This window comes from Pristiophorus japonicus, unplaced genomic scaffold, assembly GCF_044704955.1.
Source record: "Pristiophorus japonicus isolate sPriJap1 unplaced genomic scaffold, sPriJap1.hap1 HAP1_SCAFFOLD_1767, whole genome shotgun sequence".
NCBI classification, from domain to species: domain Eukaryota; kingdom Metazoa; phylum Chordata; class Chondrichthyes; family Pristiophoridae; genus Pristiophorus; species Pristiophorus japonicus.
Window position 1 is genome coordinate 1 of NW_027251452.1, and position 24,258 is coordinate 24,258.

The 24,258-nt window shown below is 59.9% G+C and overlaps 1 protein-coding gene across 1 annotated transcript in view; it reads left to right on the forward strand.

The window, feature by feature from the left end:
- Positions 1-395: 395 nt before the first annotated feature.
- fen1 (flap structure-specific endonuclease 1) overlaps positions 396-24,258 on the forward strand; it is a gene marked incomplete at both ends in the record, with an annotated part of 46,440 nt that continues 22,577 nt past the window's right edge. Inside the window, 3 exons of the mRNA XM_070870808.1 lie at positions 396-498; positions 7,301-7,403; positions 16,651-16,714. Of these exons, the coding sequence (XP_070726909.1) occupies positions 396-498; positions 7,301-7,403; positions 16,651-16,714 (270 nt within the window). The remainder of the gene's footprint in view (positions 499-7,300; positions 7,404-16,650; positions 16,715-24,258) is intronic.

Below are 24,258 nucleotides of genomic sequence, written 5' to 3' on the forward strand. Positions count from 1 at the left end.
GGGGGGGGGTTACAGGGTCAGGGGGGCGGGGGGGGGTTACAGGGTCTGAGGGGGGTGGTTTATGGGGTCGGGGGGGGTGTGGGGTGTCTGGGAGGCTACAACACTTGTGGGAGGGGAGGGGGTGGGGTCCCTGGGGGACGGGGGTGGGTACAGGAGGAGCGGGTGATGCGGGGTTTGGGGTGGGGGAGAGGGGGTTTCGATGCCCGGGAAGCTTTATCTGCCCCCTTTACCTCCCACTTGCCCCTATCCGGTCGGACCTTGGTCTTTCCCAGTGTCCAATAACCAGTCCGTGAATTCGCTGAGTGACCAGTTTCTCTTCTCTCTTCCCCCCCCTCCCCCTCCCCCTCCCCCTCCCCCCTCCCCCTCTCCCTCCCGCTCTTTATTTCTCTTCCCAGGTCGAAAAATCGCCATTGATGCCTCGATGAGCATCTACCAGTTCCTGATCGCAGTGCGGCAAGATGGCAACGTGCTTCAGAACGAGGACGGTGAGACAACCAGGTGCGTGGGCTCCTGAGGGAGCGGGGAGGGGAGGGGAGGGAGCGGGGGAGGGAGGGGAGGGAGGGAGCGGGGAGGGGAGGGAGGGGAGGGGAGGGAGCGGGGAGGGGAGGGGAGGGAGGGAGCGGGGGAGGGGGGGGGATGGGAGGGGAGGGAGGGGAGGGAGCGGGGAGGGAGGGAGGGGGAGGGGGGGAGGGGAGGGAGCGGGGAGGGGAGGGGAGCGGGGAGGGGAGGTGATGGAGGGGAGGGAGAGCGGGAGGGGGAGGGGAGGGAAGGGAAGGGAGGGGAGGGAGGGGAGGGGAGGGGAGGGGAGGGAGGCAGGCGCCTGTACGGGAGTAGGATGTGTTGCGGCTGGGAAGTCCCGTCTGGCGACTTCAGCCCCATAATCCGGGCTGGGAGTCCAGTACGTTACTGAGGGAGCGCTACACTGTCGGAGGGGCAGTACTGAGGGAGCGCCGCACTGTCGGAGGGTCAGTACTGAGGGGAGTGCTGCACTGTCGGAGGGCAGCACTGAGGGAGTGCTACACTGTCGGAGGGGCAGTACTGAGGGAGTGCTGCACTGTCGGAGGGGCAGTACTGAGGGAGCTCCGCACTGTCGGAGGGGCAGTACTGAGGGAGCTCTGCACTGTCGGAGGGGCAGTACTGAGGGAGTGCTGCACTGTCGGAGGGGCAGTACTGAGGGAGCCCCGCACTGTCGGAGGGGCAGTACTGAGGGAGCGCCGCACTGTCGGAGGGGCAGTACTGAGGGAGTGCCGCACTGTCGGAGGGGCAGTACTGAGGGAGTGCCGCACTGTCGGAGGGGCGGTACTGAGGGAGCGCCGCACTGTCGGAGGGGCGGTACTGAGGGAGCGCCGCACTGTCGGAGGGGCGGTACTGAGGGAGTGCTGCACTGTCGGAGGGGCAGTACTGAGGGAGTGCCGCACTGTCGGAGGGGCAGTACTGAGGGAGCGCTACACTGTCGGAGGGGCAGTACTGAGGGAGTGCCGCACTGTCGGAGGGGCGGTACTGAGGGAGTGCCGCACTGTCGGAGGGGCGGTACTGAGGGAGTGCCGCACTGTCGGAGGGGCGGTACTGAGGGAGCACCGCACTGTCGGAGGGGCGGTACTGAGGGAGAGCTACACTGTCGGAGGGGCGGTACTGAGGGAGTGCCGCACTGTCGGAGGGCAGTACTGAGGGAGTGCCGCACTGTCGGAGGGGCAGTACTGAGGGAGCGCTACACTGTCGGAGGGGCAGTACTGAGGGAGCGCCGCACTGTCGGAGGGGCAGTACTGAGGGAGTGCTACACTGTCGGAGGGGCAGTACTGAGGGAGCGCCGCACTGTCGGAGGGGCAGTACTGAGGGAGCGCCGCACTGTCGGAGGGGCAGTACTGAGGGAGCGCCGCACTGTCGGAGGGGCAGTACTGAGGGAGCGCCGCACTGTCGGAGGGGCAGTACTGAGGGAGAGCTGCACTGTCGGAGGGGCAGTACTGAGGGAGTGCCGCACTGTCGGAGGGGCAGTACTGAGGGAGTGCCGCACTGTCGGAGGGGCAGTACTGAGGGAGCGCTGCACTGTCGGAGGGGCAGTACTGAGGGAGCGCCGCACTGTCGGAGGGGCAGTACTGAGGGAATGCTACACTGTCGGAGGGGCAGTACTGAGGGAGCGCCGCACTGTCGGAGGGGCAGTACTGAGGGAGTGCTACACTGTCGGAGGGGCAGTACTGAGAGAGTGCCGCGCTGTCGGAGGGGCAGTACTGAGGGAGCACCACACTGTCGGAGGGGCAGTACTGAGGGAGTGCCGCACTGTCGGAGGGGCAGTACTGAGGGAGTGCCGCACTGTCGGAGGGGCAGTACTGAGGGAGTGTTGCACTGTCGGAGGGGCAGTACTGAGGGAGCGCTGCACTGTCGGAGGGGCAGTACTGAGGGAGCGCCGCACTGTCGGAGGGGCAGTACTGAGGGAGAGCCGCACTGTCGGAGGGGCAGTACTGAGGGAGCGCCGCACTGTCGGAGGGGCAGTACTGAGGGAGCGCCGCACTGTCGGAGGGGCAGTACTGAGGGAGCCCCGCACTGTCGGAGGGGCAGTACTGAGGGAGCCCCGCACTGTCAGAGGGGCAGTACTGAGGGAGCACCACACTGTCGGAGGGTCAGTACTGAGGGAGCCCCGCACTGTCGGAGGGGCAGTACTGAGGGAGCCCCGCACTGTCGGAGGGGCAGTACTGAGGGAGTGCCGCACTGTCGGAGGGGCAGTACTGAGGGAGCGCCGCACTGTCGGAGGGGCAGTACTGAGGGAGCGCCGCACTGTCGGAGGGGCAGTACTGAGGGAGCGCCGCACTGTCGGAGGGGCAGTACTGAGGGAGCGCCGCACTGTCGGAGGGGCAGTACTGAGGGAGCGCCGCACTGTCGGAGGGGCAGTACTGAGGGAGCGCCGCACTGTCGGAGGGGCAGTACTGAGGGAGCGCCGCACTGTCGGAGGGGCAGTACTGAGGGAGAGCTGCACTGTCGGAGGGGCAGTACTGAGGGAGTGCCGCACTGTCGGAGGGGCAGTACTGAGGGAGTGCCGCACTGTCGGAGGGGCAGTACTGAGGGAGCGCTGCACTGTCGGAGGGGCAGTACTGAGGGAGCGCCGCACTGTCGGAGGGGCAGTACTGAGGGAATGCTACACTGTCGGAGGGGCAGTACTGAGGGAGCGCCGCACTGTCGGAGGGGCAGTACTGAGGGAGTGCTACACTGTCGGAGGGGCAGTACTGAGAGAGTGCCGCACTGTCGGAGGGGCAGTACTGAGGGAGCGCCGCACTGTCGGAGGGGCAGTACTGAGGGAGCGCCACACTGTCGGAGGGTCAGTACTGAGGGAGCCCCGCACTGTCGGAGGGGCAGTACTGAGGGAGTGCCGCACTGTCGGAGGGGCAGTACTGAGGGAGTGCCGCACTGTCGGAGGGGCAGTACTGAGGGAGTGCCGCACTGTCGGAGGGGCAGTACTGAGGGAGTGTTGCACTGTCGGAGGGGCAGTACTGAGGGAGCGCTGCACTGTCGGAGGGGCAGTACTGAGGGAGCGCCGCACTGTCGGAGGGGCAGTACTGAGGGAGAGCCGCACTGTCGGAGGGGCAGTACTGAGGGAGCGCCGCACTGTCGGAGGGGCAGTACTGAGGGAGCGCCGCACTGTCGGAGGGGCAGTACTGAGGGAGCGCCGCACTGTCGGAGGGGCAGTACTGAGGGAGCGCCGCACTGTCGGAGGGGCAGTACTGAGGGAGTGTCACACTGTCGGAGTGGCAGTACTGAGGGAGTGTCACACTGTCGGAGGGGCAGTACTGAGGGAGTGTCACACTGTCGGAGGGGCAGTACTGAGGGAGTGTCACACTGTCGGAGGGGCAGTACTGAGGGAGTGTCACACTGTCGGAGGGGCAGTACTGAGGGAGTGTCACACTGTCGGAGGGGCAGTACTGAGGGAGTGTCACACTGTCGGAGGGGCAGTACTGAGGGAGAGCCGCACTGTCGGAGGGGCAGTATTGAGGGAGTGTCACACTGTCGGAGGGGCAGTACTGAGGGAGTGTCACACTGTCGGAGGGGCAGTACTGAGGGAGTGTCACACTGTCGGAGGGGCAGTACTGAGGGAGTGTCACACTGTCGGAGGGGCAGTACTGAGGGAGCGCCGCACTGTCGGAGGGGCAGTACTGAGGGAGTGTCACACTGTCGGAGGGGCAGTACTGAGGGAGTGTCACACTGTCGGAGGGGCAGTACTGAGGGAGCGCCGCACTGTCGGAGGGGCAGTACTGAGGGAGTGTCACACTGTCGGAGGGGCAGTACTGAGGGAGTGTCACACTGTCGGAGGGGCAGTACTGAGGGAGTGTCACACTGTCGGAGGGGCAGTACTGAGGGAGTGTCACACTGTCGGAGGGGCAGTACTGAGGGAGTGTCACATTGTCGGAGGAGCAGTACTGAGGGAGTGTCACACTGTCGGAGGGGCAGTACTGAGGGATGAGATGTCAGGCTGAGTCCCTGTTTCTGGGGTCAGTGAATATCCCTCAGCCAATATCTCTGGTCATTTTTATCACTTTGCTCTTACTGGGATGTTCCTAAGATGTTCTATAAATATATTAAGAGTAAGAGGGTAACTAAAGAAAGGGTAGGGCCTGTTAGAGGCCATGAGGGTAATGTGTGGGAGGCGGAAGATGTGGGTATGATTCTTAACGAATACTTTGCGTCTGTTTTCACAAAGGAAAGGGGTAATGCAGATATTGCTATCGAGGAGCAGTGTGATATTCTGGATGAAATAAATATAGTGAGAGAGGAAGTATTAAGGGGTTTAGCAGCTTTGAAAGTAGATAGGTCCCCAGGCCCGGATGAAATGCATCCCAGGCTGTTGAGTGAAGTAAAAGAGGAAATAGCGGAGGCCTTGACCATCATTTTCCAGTCCTCTTTGGATCTGAGCATGGTGCTGGAGGACTGCTAATGTAGTACCTTGTTTAAGAAGGGAGAAAGGGATAGGCCGACTAATTACAGGCCTGTCAGCCTAACCTCAGTGGTGGGAAAATTATTGGAAAATATCCTGAAAGACAGGATAAATCTGCATTTGGAAAGGCCAGGATTAATTAGGGACAATTAGCACAGATTTGTTAAGGGAAGATCGTGTCTGACTAAGCTGATTGAATTTTTTGAGGAGGTAACCAGGAGGGCCGATGAGGGTAGTGTGTACGATGTAGTGTATAGGGACTTTAGCAAGGCTTTTGATAAGCTCCCACATGGTAGACTGGTCATGAAGGTTAAAGCCCATGGGATCCAGGGCAAAGTGGCAAGTTGGATCCAAAAGTGGCTTGGAGGTAGGAAGCAAAGGGTAATGGTTGATGGATGTTTTTGTGACTGGAAGGGCGTTTCCAGTGGGGTCCCGCAGGGCTCAGCACTGGGTCCCTTGCTTTTTGTGGTTATATCAATGAACTAGAGTTGAATTTAGGGAGTATGATTAAGAAGTTTGCCGATGACACTAAAATTGTCTGTGTGGTTGATAATGACGAGGAAAGTCATGGGCTGCAGGAGGATCTCAATCTACTGGTCAGGTGGGCAGAGCAGTGGCAATTGGAATTTCATTCAGAGAAGTGTGAGGTGATGCACTTTGGGAGGGCTAATAAGGAAAGGGTATACACATTAAACAGTCGGCCACTTAATAGTGTAGATGGACAAAGGGACCTTGGAGTGCTTGTCCACAGATCCCTGAAGGTAGCAGGCCAGGTGGATAAGGTGGTTAAGAAGGCATACGGAATACTTGCCTGTACTGGCCAAGGCATAGAATATAAGAGCAGGGAGGTTATGCTGAAATTATATAATACTCTGGTTAGGCCACAGCTGGAGTACTGCGTGCAGTTCTGGTCGCCGTATTATAGGAAGGATGTGATTGCACTAGAGAGAGTGCAGAGATTTACTAGAATGCTGCCTGGAATGGAGAATCTTAGTTATGAGGACAGTGGACAGTGAGGGTCTATTTCCATTGGTGGAGCGGTCTATTACGAGGGGGCATAGTTTTAAGGTGGTTGGTGGAAGGTTTAGAGGGGATTTGAGGGGGGCTTCTTTACACAGAGGGTTGTGGGGATCTGGAACTCGCTGCCTGGAAGAGTGGTGGATGCAGAAACCCTCACCACATTGAAGAGATGGTTGGATGGTCACTTAAAGTGCAGTAACCTGCAGGGTTACAGACCTAGAGCTGGTCATTGGGATTAGACTGGATGACCTTTTGTTGGACGGAGCAGATATAATGGTAAGTGCTGCCGGGAATAGAATACGGCCAGGATGATCTCCTGGACTAGTGTCGATCGTCTGGATGGGTCGGAGAGGAATATTCCCAGATTTTTTCTTCCCCAATTGGCCTGGGTTTTTATCTGGTTTTTGCCTCTCCCAGGAGATCACTGGCTCCGGTTGGGGTGGAGTGTAGAATGTTTCAGTATAAGGGGTGTCGCAGTTGTGTGAGGCGGACTGGTTGGGCTGGGTGCTCTTTGCCTTTCCGTCATTGTTCATAGGTTTATATATAACCTTCAGGGCTGCTGACCGAGGGCCGTGCGGCTCTTTGTCGGCCGGTGTGGACACGATGGGCCGGAATGGCCTCCTCCTGCGCTGTAAACTTCTATGTTTCTATGTTTTACATCCACCCGAGAGGGCAGACAGGGCCTCGGTTTAACATCTCATCCGAAAGACGGCCCCTCCGACAGTGCGGTGCTCCCTCAGTATTGCCCCTCCGACAGTGCGGCGCTCCCTCAGTACTGCCCCTCCGACAGTGCGGCGCTCCCTCAGTACTGCCCCTCCGACAGTGCGGCGCTCCCTCAGTACTGCCCCTCCGACAGTGCGGGGCTCCCTCAGTACTGCCCCTCCGACAGTGCGGGGCTCCCTCAGTACTGCCCCTCCGACAGTGCGGGGCCCCCTCAGTACTGCCCCTCCGACAGTGCGGCTCTCCCTCAGTACTGCCCCTCCGACAGTGCGGCGCTCCCTCAGTACTGCCCCTCCGACAGTGCGGCGCTCCCTCAGTACTGCCCCTCCGACAGTGCGGGGCCCCCTCAGTACTGCCCCTCCGACAGTGCGGGGCCCCCTCAGTACTGCACTGGAGAGTCAGTCTAGATTTATGTGCTCGAGTCCCTGGAGTGGGACTTGAACCCACAACCTTGTGACTGCGAGACGAGAGAGAGAGAGAGAGAGCTGCCCACTGAGCCAGGGCTGATGGACGCAGAAGGAACAGCGTCCGTGTCGGTCCCTGCCCGCTGGTTTTGCAGACAGTTTGTATAATGTCCGGGAGCTCCGAGCAGTGTGTGCTCCCCCTGACACTGTCCCTCTCTTGTCTTTCTCCTCCCCACAGCCACCTCATGGGAATGTTCTACCGCACAATCCGCATGATGGAGAACGGGATTAAACCCGTCTATGTCTTCGACGGGAAACCACCAACACTGAAATCCGGAGAGGTATGAGAGCACGTTGGCTGGATCTCCACGGCATGGCCCCTCCCTGTCTCTGTAACCCCTCCCGACCAAACCCCTCCCGACCAAACCCCTCCCTGTCTCTGTAACCCCTCCCGACCAAACCCCTCCCGACCAAACCCCTCCCTGTCTCTGTAACCCCTCCCGACCAAACCCCTCCCACCGACACCCCTCCCTATCTCTGTAACCCCTCCCGACCAAACCCCTCCCGACCAAACCCCTCCCACCGACACCCCTCCCTATCTCTGTAACCCCTCCCGACCAAACCCCTCCCGACCAAACCCCTCCCGACCAAACCCCTCCCCGTCTCTGTAACCCCTCCCGACCAAACCCCTCCCCGTCTCTGTAACCCCTCCCCGTCTCTGTAACCCCTCCCGACCAAACCCCTCCCGACCAAACCCCTCCCGACCAAACCCCTCCCTGTCTCTGTAACCCCTCCCGACCAAACCCCTCCCACCTACACCCCTCCCTGTCTCTGTAACCCCTCCCGACCAAACCCCTCCCGACCAAACCCCTCCCGACCAAACCCCTCCCGACCAAACCCCTCCCCGTCTCTGTAACCCCTCCCGACCAAACCCCTCCCGACCAAACCCCTCCCTGTCTCTGTTACCCCTCCCGACCAAACCCCTCCCTGTCTCTGTAACCCCTCCCGACCAAACCCCTCCCTGTCTCTGTAACCCCTCCCTGTCTCTGTTACCCCTCCCGACCAAACCCCTCCCTGTCTCTGTAACCCCTCCCGACCAAACCCCTCCCTGTCTCTGTAACCCCTCCCTGTCTCTGTAACCCCTCCCTGTCTCTGTAACCCCTCCCGACCAAACCCCTCCCTGTCTCTGTAACCCCTCCCGACCAAACCCCTCCCTGTCTCTGTAACCCCTCCCGACCAAACCCCTCCCACCGACACCCCTCCCTGTCTCTGTAACCCCTCCCACCGACACCCCTCCCTGTCTCTGTAACCCCTCCCGACCAAACCCCTCCCACCGACACCCCTCCCTGTCTCTGTAACCCCTCCCGACCAAACCCCTCCCTACCAAACCCCTCCCTGTCTCTAACCCCTCCCGACCAAACCCCTCCCTGTCTCTAACCCCTCCCGACCAAACCCCTCCCTGTCTCTAACCCCTCCCGACCAAACCCCTCCCTGTCTCTAACCCCTCCCTGTCTCTAACCCCTCCCTGTCTCTAACCCCTCCCTGTCTCTAACCCCTCCCTGTCTCTAACCCCTCCCTGTCTCTAACCCCTCCCTGTCTCTAACCCCTCCCTGTCTCTAACCCCTCCCGACCAAACCCCTCCCTGTCTCTAACCCCTCCCGACCAAACCCCTCCCTGTCTCTAACCCGTCCCGGTCTCTAACCCCTCCCTGTCTCTAACCCCTCCCGACCAAACCCCTCCCTGTCTCTAACCCCTCCCTGTCTCTAACCCCTCCCTGTCTCTAACCCCTCCCGACCAAACCCCTCCCTGTCTCTAACCCCTCCCGACCAAACCCCTCCCTGTCTCTAACCCCTCCCGACCAAACCCCTCCCTGTCTCTAACCCCTCCCGACCAAACCCCTCCCTGTCTCTAACCCCTCCCGACCAAACCCCTCCCACCGACACCCCTCCCTGTCTCTGTAACCCCTCCCGACCAACACCCCTCCCTGTCTCTGTAACCCCTCCCGACCAAACCCCTCCCTGTCTCTAACCCCTCCCGACCAAACCCCTCCCTGTCTCTGTAACCCCTCCCGACCAAACCCCTCCCGACCAAACCCCTCCCAGTCTCTGTAACCCCTCCCGACCAAACCCCTCCCTATCTCTGTAACCCCTCCCGACCAAACCCCTCCCTGTCTCTGTAACCCCTCCCGACCAAACCCCTCCCTGTCTCTGTAACCCCTCCCGATCTCTGTAACCCCTCCCGACCAAACCCCTCCCTGTCTCTGTAACCCCTCCCGACCAAACCCCTCCCTGTCTCTGTAACCCCTCCCTGTCTCTGTAACCCCTCCCGACCAAACCCCTCCCTGTCTCTGTAACCCCTCCCGACCAAACCCCTCCCTGTCTCTGTAACCCCTCCCGACCAAACCCCTCCCTGTCTCTGTAACCCCTCCCGACCAAACCCCTCCCTGTCTCTGTTACCCCTCCTGACCAAACCCCTCCCGCCCAAACCCCTCCCTGTCTCTGTTACCCCTCCCGACCAAACCCCTCCCTGTCTCTGTTACCCCTCCCGACCAAACCCCTCCCTGTCTCTGTAACCCCTCCCTGTCTCTGTAACCCCTCCCTGTCTCTGTAACCCCTCCCGACCAAACCCCTCCCTGTCTCTGTTACCCCTCCCGACCAAACCCCTCCCTGTCTCTGTAACCCCTCCCTGTCTCTGTAACCCCTCCCGACCAAACCCCTCCCTGTCTCTGTAACCCCTCCCTGTCTCTGTAACCCCTCCCTGTCTCTGTAACCCCTCCCTGTCTCTGTAACCCCTCCCTGTCTCTGTAACCCCTCCCGACCAAACCCCTCCCGACCAAACCCCTCCCTGTCTCTGTAACCCCTCCCGACCAAACCCCTCCCTGTCTCTGTAACCCCTCCCGACCAAACCCCTCCCTGTCTCTGTAACCCCTCCCGACCAAACCCCTCCCTGTCTCTGTAACCCCTCCCGACCAAACCCCTCCCTGTCTCTGTAACCCCTCCCGACCAAACCCCTCCCTGTCTCTGTAACCCCTCCCGACGAAACCCCTCCCAACCAAACCCCTCCCTGTCTCTGTAACCCCTCCCGACCAAACCCCTCCCGACCAAACCCCTCCCTGGCTCTGTAACCCCTCCCGACCAAACCCCTCCCGACCAAACCCCTCCCTGTCTCTGTAACCCCTCCCGACCAAACCCCTCCCGACCAAACCCCTCCCTATCTCTGTAACCCCTCCCTATCTCTGTAACCCCTCCCGACCAAACCCCTCCCGACCAAACCCCTCCCTGTCTCTGTAACCCCTCCCGACCAAACCCCTCCCGACCAAACCCCTCCCTGTCTCTGTAACCCCTCCCGACCAAACCCCTCCCGACCAAACCCCTCCCTGTCTCTGTAACCCCTCCCGACCAAACCCCTCCCGACCAAACCCCTCCCGACCAAACCCCTCCCTGTCTCTGTAACCCCTCCCTGTCTCTGTAACCCCTCCCGACCAAACCCTTCCCTGTCTCTGTAACCCCTCCCTATCTCTGTAACCCCTCCCTATCTCTGTAACCCCTCCCGACCAAACCCCTCCCGACCAAACCCCTCCCTATCTCTGTTACCCCTCCCGACCAAACCCCTCCCGACCAAACCCCTCCCTATCTCTGTAACCCCTCCCGACCAAACCCCTCCCTATCTCTGTAACCCCTCCCGACCAAACCCCTCCCTATCTCTGTAACCCCTCCCGACCAAACCCCTCCCTATCTCTGTTACCCCACCCGACCAAACCCCTCCCGACCAAACCCCTCCCGACCAAACCCCTCCCGACCAAACCCCTCCCGACCAAACCCCTCCCACCTACACCCCTCCCACCTACACCCCTCCCACCTACACCCCTCCCTATCTCTGTTACCCCTCCCGACCAAACCCTTCCCGACCAAACCCCTCCCGACCAAACCCCTCCCTATCTCTGTTACCCCTCCTGACCAAACCCCTCCCGACCAAACCCCTCCCGACCCTGTTACCCCTCCCGACCAAACCCCTCCCTGTCTCTGTAACCCCTCCCTGTCTCTGTAACCCCTCCCTGTCTCTGTAACCCCTCCCTGTCTCTGTAACCCCTCCCGACCAAACCCCTCCCTGTCTCTGTAACCCCTCCCTGTCTCTGTAACCCCTCCCTGTCTCTGTAACCCCTCCCTGTCTCTGTAACCCCTCCCTGTCTCTGTAACCCCTCCCGACCAAACCCCTCCCTGTCTCTGTAACCCCTCCCGACCAAACCCCTCCCTGTCTCTGTAACCCCTCCCGACCAAACCCCTCCCTGTCTCTGTAACCCCTCCCGACCAAACCCCTCCCGACCAAACCCCTCCCTGTCTCTGTAACCCCTCCCGACCAAACCCCTCCCGACCAAACCCCTCCCTGTCTCTGTAACCCCTCCCGACCAAACCCCTCCCTATCTCTGTAACCCCTCCCGACCAAACCCCTCCCGACCAAACCCCTCCCTGTCTCTGTAACCCCTACCGACCAAACCCCTCCCTGTCTCTAACCCCTCCCTGTCTCTGTAACCCCTCCCGACCAAACCCCTCCCGACCAAACCCCTCCCTGTCTCTGTAACCCCTCCCGACCAAACCCCTCCCGACCAAACCCCTCCCTGTCTCTGTAACCCCTCCCGACCAAACCCCTCCCTGTCTCTGTAACCCCTCCCGACCAAACCCCTCCCGACCAAACCCCTCCCTGTCTCTGTAACCCCTCCCTATCTCTGTAACCCCTCCCGACCAAACCCCTCCCGACCAAACCCCTCCCTATCTCTGTTACCCCTCCCGACCAAACCCCTCCCGCCTACACCCCTCCCGACCAAACCCCTCCCGCCTACACCACTTCCGACCAAACCCCTCCCGCCTACACCCCTCCCACCTACACCCCTCCCTATCTCTGTAACCCCTCCCGACCAAACCCCTCCCGACCAAACCCCTCCCTATCTCTGTAACCCCTCCCGACCAAACCCCTCCCTATCTCTGTTACCCCTCCCGACCAAACCCCTCCCGACCAAACCCCTCCCTATCTCTGTTACCCCTCCCGACCAAACCCCTCCCTGTCTCTGTAACCCCTCCCTGTCTCTGTAACCCCTCCCGACCAAACCCTTCCCTGTCTCTGTAACCCCTCCCTATCTCTGTAACCCCTCCCTATCTCTGTAACCCCTCCCGACCAAACCCCTCCCGACCAAACCCCTCCCTATCTCTGTTACCCCTCCCGACCAAACCCCTCCCGACCAAACCCCTCCCTATCTCTGTAACCCCTCCCGACCAAACCCCTCCCTATCTCTGTAACCCCTCCCGACCAAACCCCTCCCTATCTCTGTAACCCCTCCCGACCAAACCCCTCCCTATCTCTGTTACCCCACCCGACCAAACCCCTCCCGACCAAACCCCTCCCGACCAAACCCCTCCCGACCAAACCCCTCCCGACCAAACCCCTCCCACCTACACCCCTCCCACCTACACCCCTCCCACCTACACCCCTCCCTATCTCTGTTACCCCTCCCGACCAAACCCTTCCCGACCAAACCCCTCCCGACCAAACCCCTCCCTATCTCTGTTACCCCTCCTGACCAAACCCCTCCCGACCAAACCCCTCCCGACCCTGTTACCCCTCCCGACCAAACCCCTCCCTGTCTCTGTAACCCCTCCCTGTCTCTGTAACCCCTCCCTGTCTCTGTAACCCCTCCCTGTCTCTGTAACCCCTCCCGACCAAACCCCTCCCTGTCTCTGTAACCCCTCCCTGTCTCTGTAACCCCTCCCTGTCTCTGTAACCCCTCCCTGTCTCTGTAACCCCTCCCTGTCTCTGTAACCCCTCCCGACCAAACCCCTCCCTGTCTCTGTAACCCCTCCCGACCAAACCCCTCCCTGTCTCTGTAACCCCTCCCGACCAAACCCCTCCCTGTCTCTGTAACCCCTCCCGACCAAACCCCTCCCGACCAAACCCCTCCCTGTCTCTGTAACCCCTCCCGACCAAACCCCTCCCGACCAAACCCCTCCCTGTCTCTGTAACCCCTCCCGACCAAACCCCTCCCTATCTCTGTAACCCCTCCCGACCAAACCCCTCCCGACCAAACCCCTCCCTGTCTCTGTAACCCCTACCGACCAAACCCCTCCCTGTCTCTAACCCCTCCCTGTCTCTGTAACCCCTCCCGACCAAACCCCTCCCGACCAAACCCCTCCCTGTCTCTGTAACCCCTCCCGACCAAACCCCTCCCGACCAAACCCCTCCCTGTCTCTGTAACCCCTCCCGACCAAACCCCTCCCTGTCTCTGTAACCCCTCCCGACCAAACCCCTCCCGACCAAACCCCTCCCTGTCTCTGTAACCCCTCCCTATCTCTGTAACCCCTCCCGACCAAACCCCTCCCGACCAAACCCCTCCCTATCTCTGTTACCCCTCCCGACCAAACCCCTCCCGCCTACACCCCTCCCGACCAAACCCCTCCCGCCTACACCACTTCCGACCAAACCCCTCCCGCCTACACCCCTCCCACCTACACCCCTCCCTATCTCTGTAACCCCTCCCGACCAAACCCCTCCCGACCAAACCCCTCCCTATCTCTGTAACCCCTCCCGACCAAACCCCTCCCTATCTCTGTTACCCCTCCCGACCAAACCCCTCCCGACCAAACCCCTCCCTATCTCTGTTACCCCTCCCGACCAAACCCCTCCCGACCAAACCCCTCCCGACCAAACCCCTCCCGACCAAACCCCTCCCGACCAAACCCCTCCCTATCTCTGTTACCCCTCCTGACCAAACCCCTCCCGACCAAACCCCTCCCGACCAAACCCCTCCCTATCTCTGTAACCCCTCCCGACCAAACCCCTCCCGACCAAACCCCTCCCTATCTCTGTAACCCCTCCCGACCAAACCCCTCCCTGTCTCTGTAACCCCTCCCGACCAAACCCCTCCCTGTCTCTGTAACCCCTCCCGACCAAACCCCTCCCTATCTCTGTAACCCCTCCCGACCAAATCCCTCCCTGTCTCTGTAACCCCTCCCGACCAAACCCCTCCCTGTCTCTGTAACCCCTCCCGACCAAACCCCTCCCAACCAAACCCCTCCCTATCTCTGTAACCCCTCCCGACCAAACCCCTCCCTGTCTCTGTAACCCCTCCTGACCAAACCCCTCCCGCCCAAACCCCTCCCTATCTCTGTAACCCCTCCTGACCAAACCCCTCCCGACCAAACCCCTCCCTATCTCTGTAACCCCTCCCGACCAAACCCCTCCCTGTCTCTGTAACCCCTCCCGACCAAACCCCTCCCTGTCTCTGTAACCCCTCCCGACCAAACCCCTCCCTATCTCTGTAACCCCTCCCGACCAAACCCCTCCCTGTCTCTGTAACCCCTCCCGACCAAACCCCTCCCTGTCTCTGTAACCCCTCCCGACCAAACCCCTCCTGACCAAACCCCTCCCTGTCTCTGTAACCCCTCCCGACCAAACCCCTCCCGACCAAACCCCTCCCTGTCTCTGTAACCCCTCCCGACCAAACCCCTCCTGACCAAACCCCTCCCTGTCTCTGTAACCCCTCCCGACCAAACCCCTCCCGACCAAACCCCTCCCTGTCTCTGTAACCCCTCCCGACCAAACCCCTCCCTATCTCTGTTACCCCTCCCGCCTACACCCATCCCGACCAAACCCCTCCCTGTCTCTGTAACCCCTCCCTGTCTCTGTAACCCCTCCCGACCAAACCCCTCCCGCCTACACCCCTCCGTGTCTCTGTAACCCCTCCCGCCTACACCCCTCCCTGTCTCTGTAATCCCTCCCGCCTACACCCCTCCCTATCTCTGTAACCCCTCCCGCCTACACCCCTCCCGACCAAACCCCACCCGTCGACACCCCTCCCTAACTTTGTAACCTCTTCCAGCTCCTACACCCCTCCTTATCTCTGTAACCTCCAGCCCCTACACCACTCCCTATCTTTGTAACCTCCTCCAGCCCCTACACCCCTCCCTATCTTTGTAACCTCCTCCAGCCCCTACACCCCTCCCTATCTCTGTAACCCCCAGCCCCTACACCCCCTCCCTATCTCTGTAACCCCCAGCCCCTACACCCCTCCCTATCTCTGTAACCACCAGCCCCTACACCCCCTCCCTATCTCTGTAACCCCCAGCCCCTACACCCCTCCCTATCTCTGTAACCCCCAGCCCCTACACCCCTCCCTATCTTTGTAACCTCCTCCAGCCCCTACACCCCTCCCTATCTCTGTAACCCCCAGCCCCTACACCCCTCCCTATCTCTGTAACCTCCTCCTGCCCCTACACCCCTCCCTATCTCTGTAACCCCCTCCAGCCCCTACACCCCTCCCTATCTCTGTAACCTCCAGCCCCTACACCCCCTCCCTATCTCTGTAACATGCATCTCCTGGGCTTGCTCGGGGAGGTGCCATGGGAAGGGGAAGGGGCGATGGAGGGGTGGACCAGGGGTGTGGCGATGAACCGTTACCTCTTGCTTCTCTCTCCACAGATGCTGCCTGAACCCGCGGAGTGTTCCCAGCATTGTCAGTTTTTGATTTCCTGTCCCAGCCGTATTTTGCTTTGGGCGGGAGGGCCGGGGGAGGTGGGGGGGGAGGGGCCGAGCGAGAGGGGGGAGGGGGGAGGGGGGAGGGGAGGGGCCGAGCGAGAGGGGGGAGGGGGGAGGGGGGAGGGGAGGGGCCGAGCGAGAGGGGGGAGGGGGGAGGGGCGGGCCGAGCGAGGGGGGTGGGGGGGAGGGCCGGGCTGAGCGAGAGGGGGGAGGGGGGAGGGGCGGGCCGAGCGAGAGGGGGGAGGGGGGAGGGGCGGGCCGAGCGAGAGGGGGGAGGGGGGAGGGGGGAGGGGCGGGCCGAGCGAGAGGGGGGAGGGGCGGGCCGAGCGAGAGGGGGGAGGGGGGAGGGCCGGGCTGAGCGAGCGATGGGGGGGAGGGCCGGGTGGGGAAAGCTCACTGCCAACCCTGGGCACAGTTGGAAGCAGAAACACAGCGAGTGGCGGAGGTGAGGGGGCTGGCCTGGGGCTGCCGAGGACTCCAGCAAGCGAGGCTGGCCTTGTGGGCCCAGGGGGTGGGCACGGAGCCGGTGGCCCACCTTTGGTGGGTGGAGCGAGGGAGCAGCTCGATGCGATGCATCAATTACTCGCGGGAGGGCCACTGTTGCAATGTTGGGCGGCTTTGCAGATTTCAGAGGTGGTCTTATTGAAGCCTATAAGGTACTGAGGGGGCTCGACAAGGTGGATGCAGAGAGGATGTTCCCACTGATGGGGGAGACTAGAACTAGGGGGCACGGTCTTAGAATAAGGGGCCGCCCATTTAAAACTGAGATGAGGAGGAATTTCTTCTCTCAGAGGGTTGTAAATCTGTGGAATTCTCTGCCCCAGAGAGCTGTGGAGGCTGGGTCATTGAATATATTTAAGGCGGAGATAGACAGATTTTTGAGCGATAAGGGAGTGAAGGGTTATGGGGAGCGGGCGGGGAAGTGGAGCTGAGTCCATGATCGGAGCAGGCTCGAGGGGCCGAATGGCCGGCTCCTGCTCCTACTTCTTATGTTCTTACGAGCCGGGGTCGCTGTGGGTTGAAAGGTCAGTGACTGACCCCCTGCTGAACTATGATCTCTTCCAGCTGAGCAAGAGGAGTGAGCGGAGAGCGGAGGCCGAGAAACAGCTGGCCGAGGCCCAGGAAACAGGTGAGACTGCGGGCTGCCTCGTGTGTGACGCTGTGATCTCGTCTCTGTCCCACTGATTGTAATGTCAGCACAGGGCTTTATCCAGGATAATATCGGCGTGTGTGTGTAGCATCATGAAATGGTATAGCTCAGACGGAGGCCGTTCGGTCCATCGTAACCTATATTTACGAAAGGATATACTTGTTTTGGAGGCAGTTCAGAGAAGGTTCACTCGGTTGATTCCGGAGATGAGGGGGTTGACTTATGAGGAAAGGTTGAGGAGGTTGGGCCTCTACTCATTGGAGTTCAGAAGAATGAGAGGTGATCTTATCGAAACGTATCAGATTATGAGGGGGCTCGACAAGGTGGATGCAGAGAGGATGTTCCCACTGATGGGGGAGACTAGAACTAGGGGGCATGGTCTTAGAATAAGGGGCCGCCCATTTAAAACTGAGATGAGGAGGAATTTCTTCTCTGAGGGTTGTAAATCTGTGGAATTCTCTGCCCCAGAAAGCTGTGGAGGCTGGGTCATTGAATATATTTAAGGTGGAGATAGACAGATTTTTGAGCGATAAGGGAGTGAAGGGTTATGGGGAGCGGGCGGGGAAGTGGAGCTGAGTCCATGATCGGATCAGCCATGGTCGTATTAAATGGCGGAGCAGGCTCGAGGGGCCGAATGGCCGACTCCTGCTCCTATTTCCGATGGTCTCCTGCCATCTCGTTGAAGGAGCTCGATTAGTGCCACTCCCCTGCTCTCTTTCCCCCCCCATAGCCGTGTTCCATGTTCCCCTCAAGTATTTATCCAACTCCCCGTTGAAAATTGCTCCTGAATCAGCTTCTACCGCCTTTTCAGGCAGCGCGTTCCAGATCCCAACAACTCGCTGCGTTTATCAAATCTCGCCTCTTTCATTCGCCAGTTATCTGAAATCTCTGTCCTCTGGTTATCGACCCTCCTGCGAGTGGAAACCGTTTTTCCATCTCTACTCTTATCAAAAAATGTGTGTGTGTCTTTGGCAAGGCCGGCATTTATTGCCCATCCCTAATTGCCCCTTGAGAAGGTGGTGGTGAGCCGCCTTCTTGAACCGCTGCAGTCCGTGTGGTGAAGGTGCTCCCACAGTGCTGTTAGGGAGGGAGTTCCAGGATTGTGACCCAGCGACGATGAAGGAACGGCCGATATATTTCCCAGTCAGGATGGTGTGTGACTGGGAGGGGAACGTGGAGGTGGTGGTGTTCCCATGCACCTGCTGCCCTTGTCCCTCTAGGTGGCAGAGGTCGCGGGTTTGGGAGGTGCTGCCGAAGAAGCCTTGGCGAGTTGCTGCAGTGCATCTTGTAGATGGTGCACACTGCAGCCAGGGGGCGCCGGTGGTGGAGGGAGTGAGTGTTGAGGGTGGTGGAGGGATTGAGCGTTGAGGGTGGTGGAGGGAGTGAGCGTTGAGCGTGGTGGAGGGAGTGAGCGTTGAGGGAGTGAGCGTTGTAGGTGGTGGAGGGAGTGAGTGTTGTAGGTGGTGGAGGGAGTGAGTGTTGTAGGTGGTGGAGGGAGTGAGTGTTGAGGGTGGTGGAGGGAGGGAGTGTTGAGGGTGGTGGAGGGAGGGAGTGTTGAGGGTGGTGGAGGGAGGGAGTGTTGAGGGTGGTGGAGGGACGGAGTGTTGAGGGTGGTGGAGGGAGGGAGTGTTGAGGGTGGTGGAGGGAGGGAGTGTTGAGGGTGGTGGAGGGAGTGAGTGTTGAGGGTGGTGGAGGGAGTAGGTGTTGAGGGTGGTGGAGGGAGTGAGTGTTGAGGGTGGTGGAGGGAGTGAGTGTTGAGGGTGGTGGAGGGAGTGAGTGTTGAGGGTGGTGGAGGGAGTGAGTGTTGAGGGTGGTGGAGGGAGTGAGTGTTGAGGGTGGTGGAGGGAGTGAGTGTTGAGGGTGGTGGAGGGAGTGAGTGTTGAGGGTGGTGGAGGGAGTGAGTGTTGAGGGTGGTGGAGGGAGGGAGTGTTGAGGGTGGTGGAGGGAGGGAGTGTTGAGGGTGGTGGAGGGAGGGAGTGTTGAGGGTGGTGGAGGGAGGGAGTGTTGAGGGTGGTGGAGGGAGTGAGTGTTGAGGGTGGTGGAGGGAGAGTGTTGAGGGTGGTGGAGGGAGTGAGTGTTGAGGGTGGTGGAGGGAGTGAGCGTTGAGGGTGGTGGAGGGAGTGAGCGTTGAGGGTGATGGAGGGAGTGAGCGTTGAGCGTGGTGGAGGGAGTGAGCGTTGAGGGTGGTTGAGGGAGTGAGCGTTGTAGGTGGTGGAGGGAGTGAGCGTTGTAGGTGGTTGAGGGAGTGAGCGTTGTAGGTGGTGGAGGGAGGGAGTGTTGAGGGTGGTGGAGGGAGTGAGTGTTGAGGGTGGTGGAGGGAGTGAGCGTTGTAGGTGGTGGAGGGAGTGAGCGTTGTAGGTGGTATAGGGAGTGAGCGTTGTAGGTGGTGGAGGGAGTGAGTGTTGTAGATGGTGGAGGGAGTGAGTGTTGTAGGTGGTGGAGGGAGTGAGTGTTGTAGGTGGTGGAGGGAGTGAGTGTTGCGGGTGGTGGAGGGAGGGAGTGTTGAGGGTGGTGGAGGGAGGGAGTGTTGAGGGTGGTGGAGGGAGGGAGTGTTGAGGGTGGTGGAGGGAGGGAGTGTTGAGGGTGGTTGAGGGAGTGAGTGTTGAGGGTGGTTGAGGGAGTGAGTGTTGAGGGTGGTTGAGGGAGTGAGTGTTGAGGGTGGTTGAGGGAGTGAGTGTTGAGGGTGGTTGAGGGAGTGAGTGTTGAGGGTGGTGGAGGGAGTGAGTGTTGAGGGTGGTGGAGGGAGTGAGTGTTGAGGGTGGTGGAGGGAGTGAGTGTTGAGGGTGGTGGAGGGAGTGAGTGTTGAGGGTGGTGGAGGGAGTGAGTGTTGAGGGTGGTGGAGGGAGTGAGTGTTGAGGGTGGTGGAGGGAGTGAGTGTTGAGGGTGGTGGAGGGAGTGAGTGTTGAGGGTGGTGGAGGGAGTGAGTGTTGAGGGTGGTGGAGGGAGTGAGTGTTGAGGGTGGTGGAGGGAGTGAGTGTTGAGGGTGGTGGAGGGAGTGAGTGTTGAGGGTGGTGGAGGGAGTGAGTGTTGAGGGTGGTGGAGGGAGTGAGTGTTGAGGGTGGTGGAGGGAGTGAGTGTTGAGGGTGGTTGAGGGAGTGAGTGTTGAGGGTGGTTGAGGGAGTGAGTGTTGAGGGTGGTTGAGGGAGTGAGTGTTGAGGGTGGTTGAGGTAGTGAGTGTTGAGGGTGGTTGAGGTAGTGAGTGTTGAGGGTGGTTGAGGGAGTGAGTGTTGAGGGTGGTTGAGGGAGTGAGTGTTGAGGGTGGTGGAGGGAGTGAGTGTTGAGGGTGGTGGAGGGAGTTAGTGTTGAGGGTGGCGGAGGGAGTGAGCGTTGAGGGTGGCGGAGGGATTGAGCGTTGAGGGTGGCGGAGGGAGTGAGCGTTGAGGGTGGTGGAGGGAGTGAGTGTTGAGGGTGGTGGAGGGAGTGAGTGTTGTAGGGTGGTGGAGGGAGTGAGCGTTGTAGGTGGTGGAGGGAGTGAGCGTTGTAGGTGGTGGAGGGAGTGAGCGTTGTAGATGGTGGAGGGAGTGAGTGTTGTAGGTGGTGGAGGGAGTGAGTGTTGTAGGTGGTGGAGGGAGTGAGTGTTGAGGGTGGTGGAGGGAGTGAGTGTTGGAGGGTGGTGGAGGGAGGGAGTGTTGAGGGTGGTGGAGGGAGGGAGTGTTGAGGGTGGTGGAGGGAGGGAGTGTTGAGGGTGGTGGAGGGAGTGGAGTGTTGAGGGTGGTTGAGGGAGTGAGTGTTGAGGGTGGTTGAGGGAGTGAGTGTTGAGGGTGGTGGAGGGAGTGAGTGTTGAGGGTGGTTGAGGGAGTGAGTGTTGAGGGTGGTGGAGGGAGTGAGTGTTGAGGGTGGTGGAGGGAGTGAGTGTTGAGGGTGGTGGAGGGAGTGAGTGTTGAGGGTGGTGGAGGGAGTGAGTGTTGAGGGTGGTGGAGGGAGTGAGTGTTGAGGGTGGTGGAGGGAGTGAGTGTTGAGGGTGGTGGAGGGAGTGAGTGTTGAGGGTGGTGGAGGGAGTGAGTGTTGAGGGTGGTGGAGGGAGTGAGTGTTGAGGGTGGTGGAGGGAGTGAGTGTTGAGGGTGGTGAGGGAGTGAGTGTTGAGGGTGGTGAGGGAGTGAGTGTTGAGGGTGGTGAGGGAGTGAGTGTTGAGGGTGGTGGAGGGAGTGAGTGTTGAGGGTGGTGGAGGGAGTGAGTGTTGAGGGTGGTGTGAGGGAGTGAGTGTTGAGGGTGGTGGAGGGAGTGAGTGTTGAGGGTGGTGGAGGGAGTGAGTGTTGAGGGTGGGGGTGTGAGTGTGTGTGGGGTGGTGGAGGGAGTGAGTGTTGAGGGTGGGGGGAGTGGTGTGGTGGTGGTGGGTGGTGTGGGGTGTGGGGGTGTTGGGTGGTGGGGAGGGGGTGGGGTGAGGTGGTGTGTGGAGGGATGTGGTGTTGGGTGGGGGTGGGGGGGGAGGTTTTTTGGTGGAGGGAGTGAGTGTTGAGGGTGGTGGAGGGAGTGAGTGTTGAGGGTGGTGAGGGAGTGTGTGTTGAGGGTGGCGGAGGGAGTGAGCGTTGAGGGTGGCGGAGGGAGTGAGCGTTGAGGGTGGCGGAGGGAGTGAGCGTTGAGGGTGGCGGAGGGATTGAGCGTTGAGGGTGGCGGAGGGAGTGAGCGTTGAGCGTGGCGGAGGGAGTGAGCTTTGAGGGTGGTTGAGGGAGTGAGCGTTGTGGGTGGTTGAGGGAGTAAGCGTTGTAGGTGGTTGAGGGAGTGAGTGTTGTAGGTGGTGGAGGGAGTGAGTGTTGTAGGTGGTGGAGGGAGGGAGTGTTGAGGGTGGTGGAGGGAGGGAGTGTTGAGGGTGGTGGAGGGAGTGAGTGTTGAGGGTGGTGGAGGGAGTGAGCGTTGTAGATGGTGGAGGGAGTGAGCGTTGTAGGTGGTGGAGGGAGTGAGTGTTGAGGGTGGTGGAGGGAGTGAGTGTTGAGGGTGGTGGAGGGAGTGAGTGTTGAGGGTGGTGGAGGGAGTGAGTGTTGAGGGTGGTGGAGGGAGTGAGTGTTGAGGGTGGTGGAGGGAGTGAGTGTTGAGGGTGGTGGAGGGGAGTGAGTGTTGAGGGTGGTGGAGGGAGTGAGTGTTGAGGGTGGTGGAGGGAGTGAGTGTTGAGGGTGGTGGAGGGAGTGAGTGTTGAGGGTGGTGGAGGGAGTGAGTGTTGAGGGTGGTGGAGGGAGTGAGTGTTGAGGGTGGTGGAGGGAGTGAGTGTTGAGGGTGGTGGAGGGAGTGAGTGTTGAGGGTGGTGGAGGGAGTGAGTGTTGAGGGTGGTGGAGGGATTGAGTGTTGAGGGTGGTGGAGGGAGTGAGTGTTGAGGGTGGTGTCGGGAGTGAGTGTTGAGGGTGGTGGAGGGAGTGAGTGTTGAGGGTGGTGGAGGGAGTGAGCGTTGAGGGTGGTGGAGGGAGTGAGCGTTGAGGGTGGCGGAGGGAGTGAGCGTTGAGGGTGGCGGAGGGAGTGAGCGTTGAGGGTGGCGGAGGGAGTGAGCGTTGAGGGTGGCGGAGGGAGTGAGCGTTGAGGGTGGCGGAGGGAGTGAGCGTTGAGGGTGGCGGAGGGAGTGAGCGTTGAGGGTGGCGGAGGGAGTGAGCGTTGAGGGTGGCGGAGGGAGTGAGCGTTGAGGGTGGCGGAGGGAGTGAGCGTTGAGGGTGGTGGAGGGAGTGAGTGTTGAGGGTGGTGGAGGGAGTGAGTGTTGAGGGTGGTGGAGGGAGTGAGTGTTGAGGGTGGTGGAGGGAGTGAGTGTTGAGGGTGGTGGAGGGAGTGAGTGTTGAGGGTGGTGGAGGGAGTGAGTGTTGAGGGTGGTGGAGGGATTGAGTGTTGAGGGTGGTGGAGGGAGTGAGTGTTGAGGGTGGTGGAGGGAGTGAGTGTTGAGGGTGGTGGAGGGAGTGAGTGTTGAGGGTGGTGGAGGGAGTGAGTGTTGAGGGTGGTGGAGGGAGTGAGTGTTGAGGGTGGTGGAGGGAGTGAGTGTTGAGGGTGGTGGAGGGAGTGAGTGTTGAGGGTGGTGGAGGGAGTGAGTGTTGAGGGTGGTGGAGGGATTGAGTGTTGAGGGTGGTGGAGGGAGTGAGTGTTGAGGGTGGTGGAGGGAGTGAGTGTTGAGGGTGGTGGAGGGAGTGAGTGTTGAGGGTGGTGGGTAGCGTGCCCATCGAGTGGGCTGCTTTGTCCTGGATGGTGTTGAGCTCCTCGAATGTTGTTGGAGCTGCAACTCATCCAGGCAAAGTGGGGAGTGTTCCATCACATTGGAACAAAGCAAATAGGTGCAGGAGTCGGCCATTCGGCCCTTCGAGCCTGCACCACCATTCAATAAGATCATGGCTGATCATTCCCTCAGTACCCCTTTCCTGCTTTCTCTCCATACCCCTTGATCCCTTTAGCCGTAAGGACCACATCTAACTCCCTCTTGAATATATCCAATGAACTGGCCTCAACAACTCTCTGCGGCAGGGAATTCCACAGGTTCACAACTCTCTGGGTGAAGAAGTTTCTCCTCATCTCGGTCCTAAATGGCTTACCCCTTATCCTTAGACTATGACCCCTGGTTCTGGACTTCCCCAACATCGGGAACATTCTTCCCGCATCCAACCTGTCCAGTCCCGTCAGAATTTTATATGTTTCTATGAGATCCCCTCTCATCCTTCTAAACTCCAGTGAATAAAGGCCTAGTCGATCCAGTCTCTCCTCATATGTCAGTCCTGCCATCCCGGGAATCAGTCTGGTGAACCTTCGCTGCACTCCCTCAATAGCAAGAACGTCCTTCCTCAGATTAGGAGACCAAAACTGAACACAATATTCCAGGTGTGGCCTCACTAAGGCCCTGTACAACTGCAGTAAGACCTCCCTGCTCCTATACTCAAATCCCCTAGCTATGAAGGCCAACATACCATTTGCCTTCTTCACCGCCTGCTGTACCTGCATGCCAACTTTCAATGACTGATGTACCATGACACCCAGGTCTCGTTGCACCTCCCCTTTTCCTAATCTGTCACCATTCAGATAATATTCTGCCTTCCTGTTTTTGCCCCCAAAGTGGATAACCTCACATTTATCCACATTATACTGCATCTGCCATGCATTTGCCCACTCACCTAACCTGTCCAAGTCACCCTGCAGCCTCTTAGCATCCTCCTCACAGCTCACACCGCCACCCAGCTTAGTGTCATCTGCAAACTTGGAGATATTACACTCAATTCCTTCATCTAAATCATTAATGTATATTGTAAAGAGCTGGGGTCCCAGCACTGAGCCCTGTGGCACCCCACTAGTCACTGCCTCCCATTCTGAAAAGGACCTGTTTATCCCGACTCTCTGCTTCCTGTCTGCCAACCAGTTCTCTATCCACGTCAATACATTACCCCCAATACCATGTGCTTTGACTTTGCACACCAATCTCTTGTGTGGGGCCTTGTCAAAAGCCTTTTGAAAGTCCAAATACACCACATCCACTGGTTCTCCCTTGTCCTCAAAAAATTCCAGAAGATTTGTCAAGCATGATTTCCCTTTCATAAATCCATGCTGACTTGGTCTGATCCTGTGACTGCTTT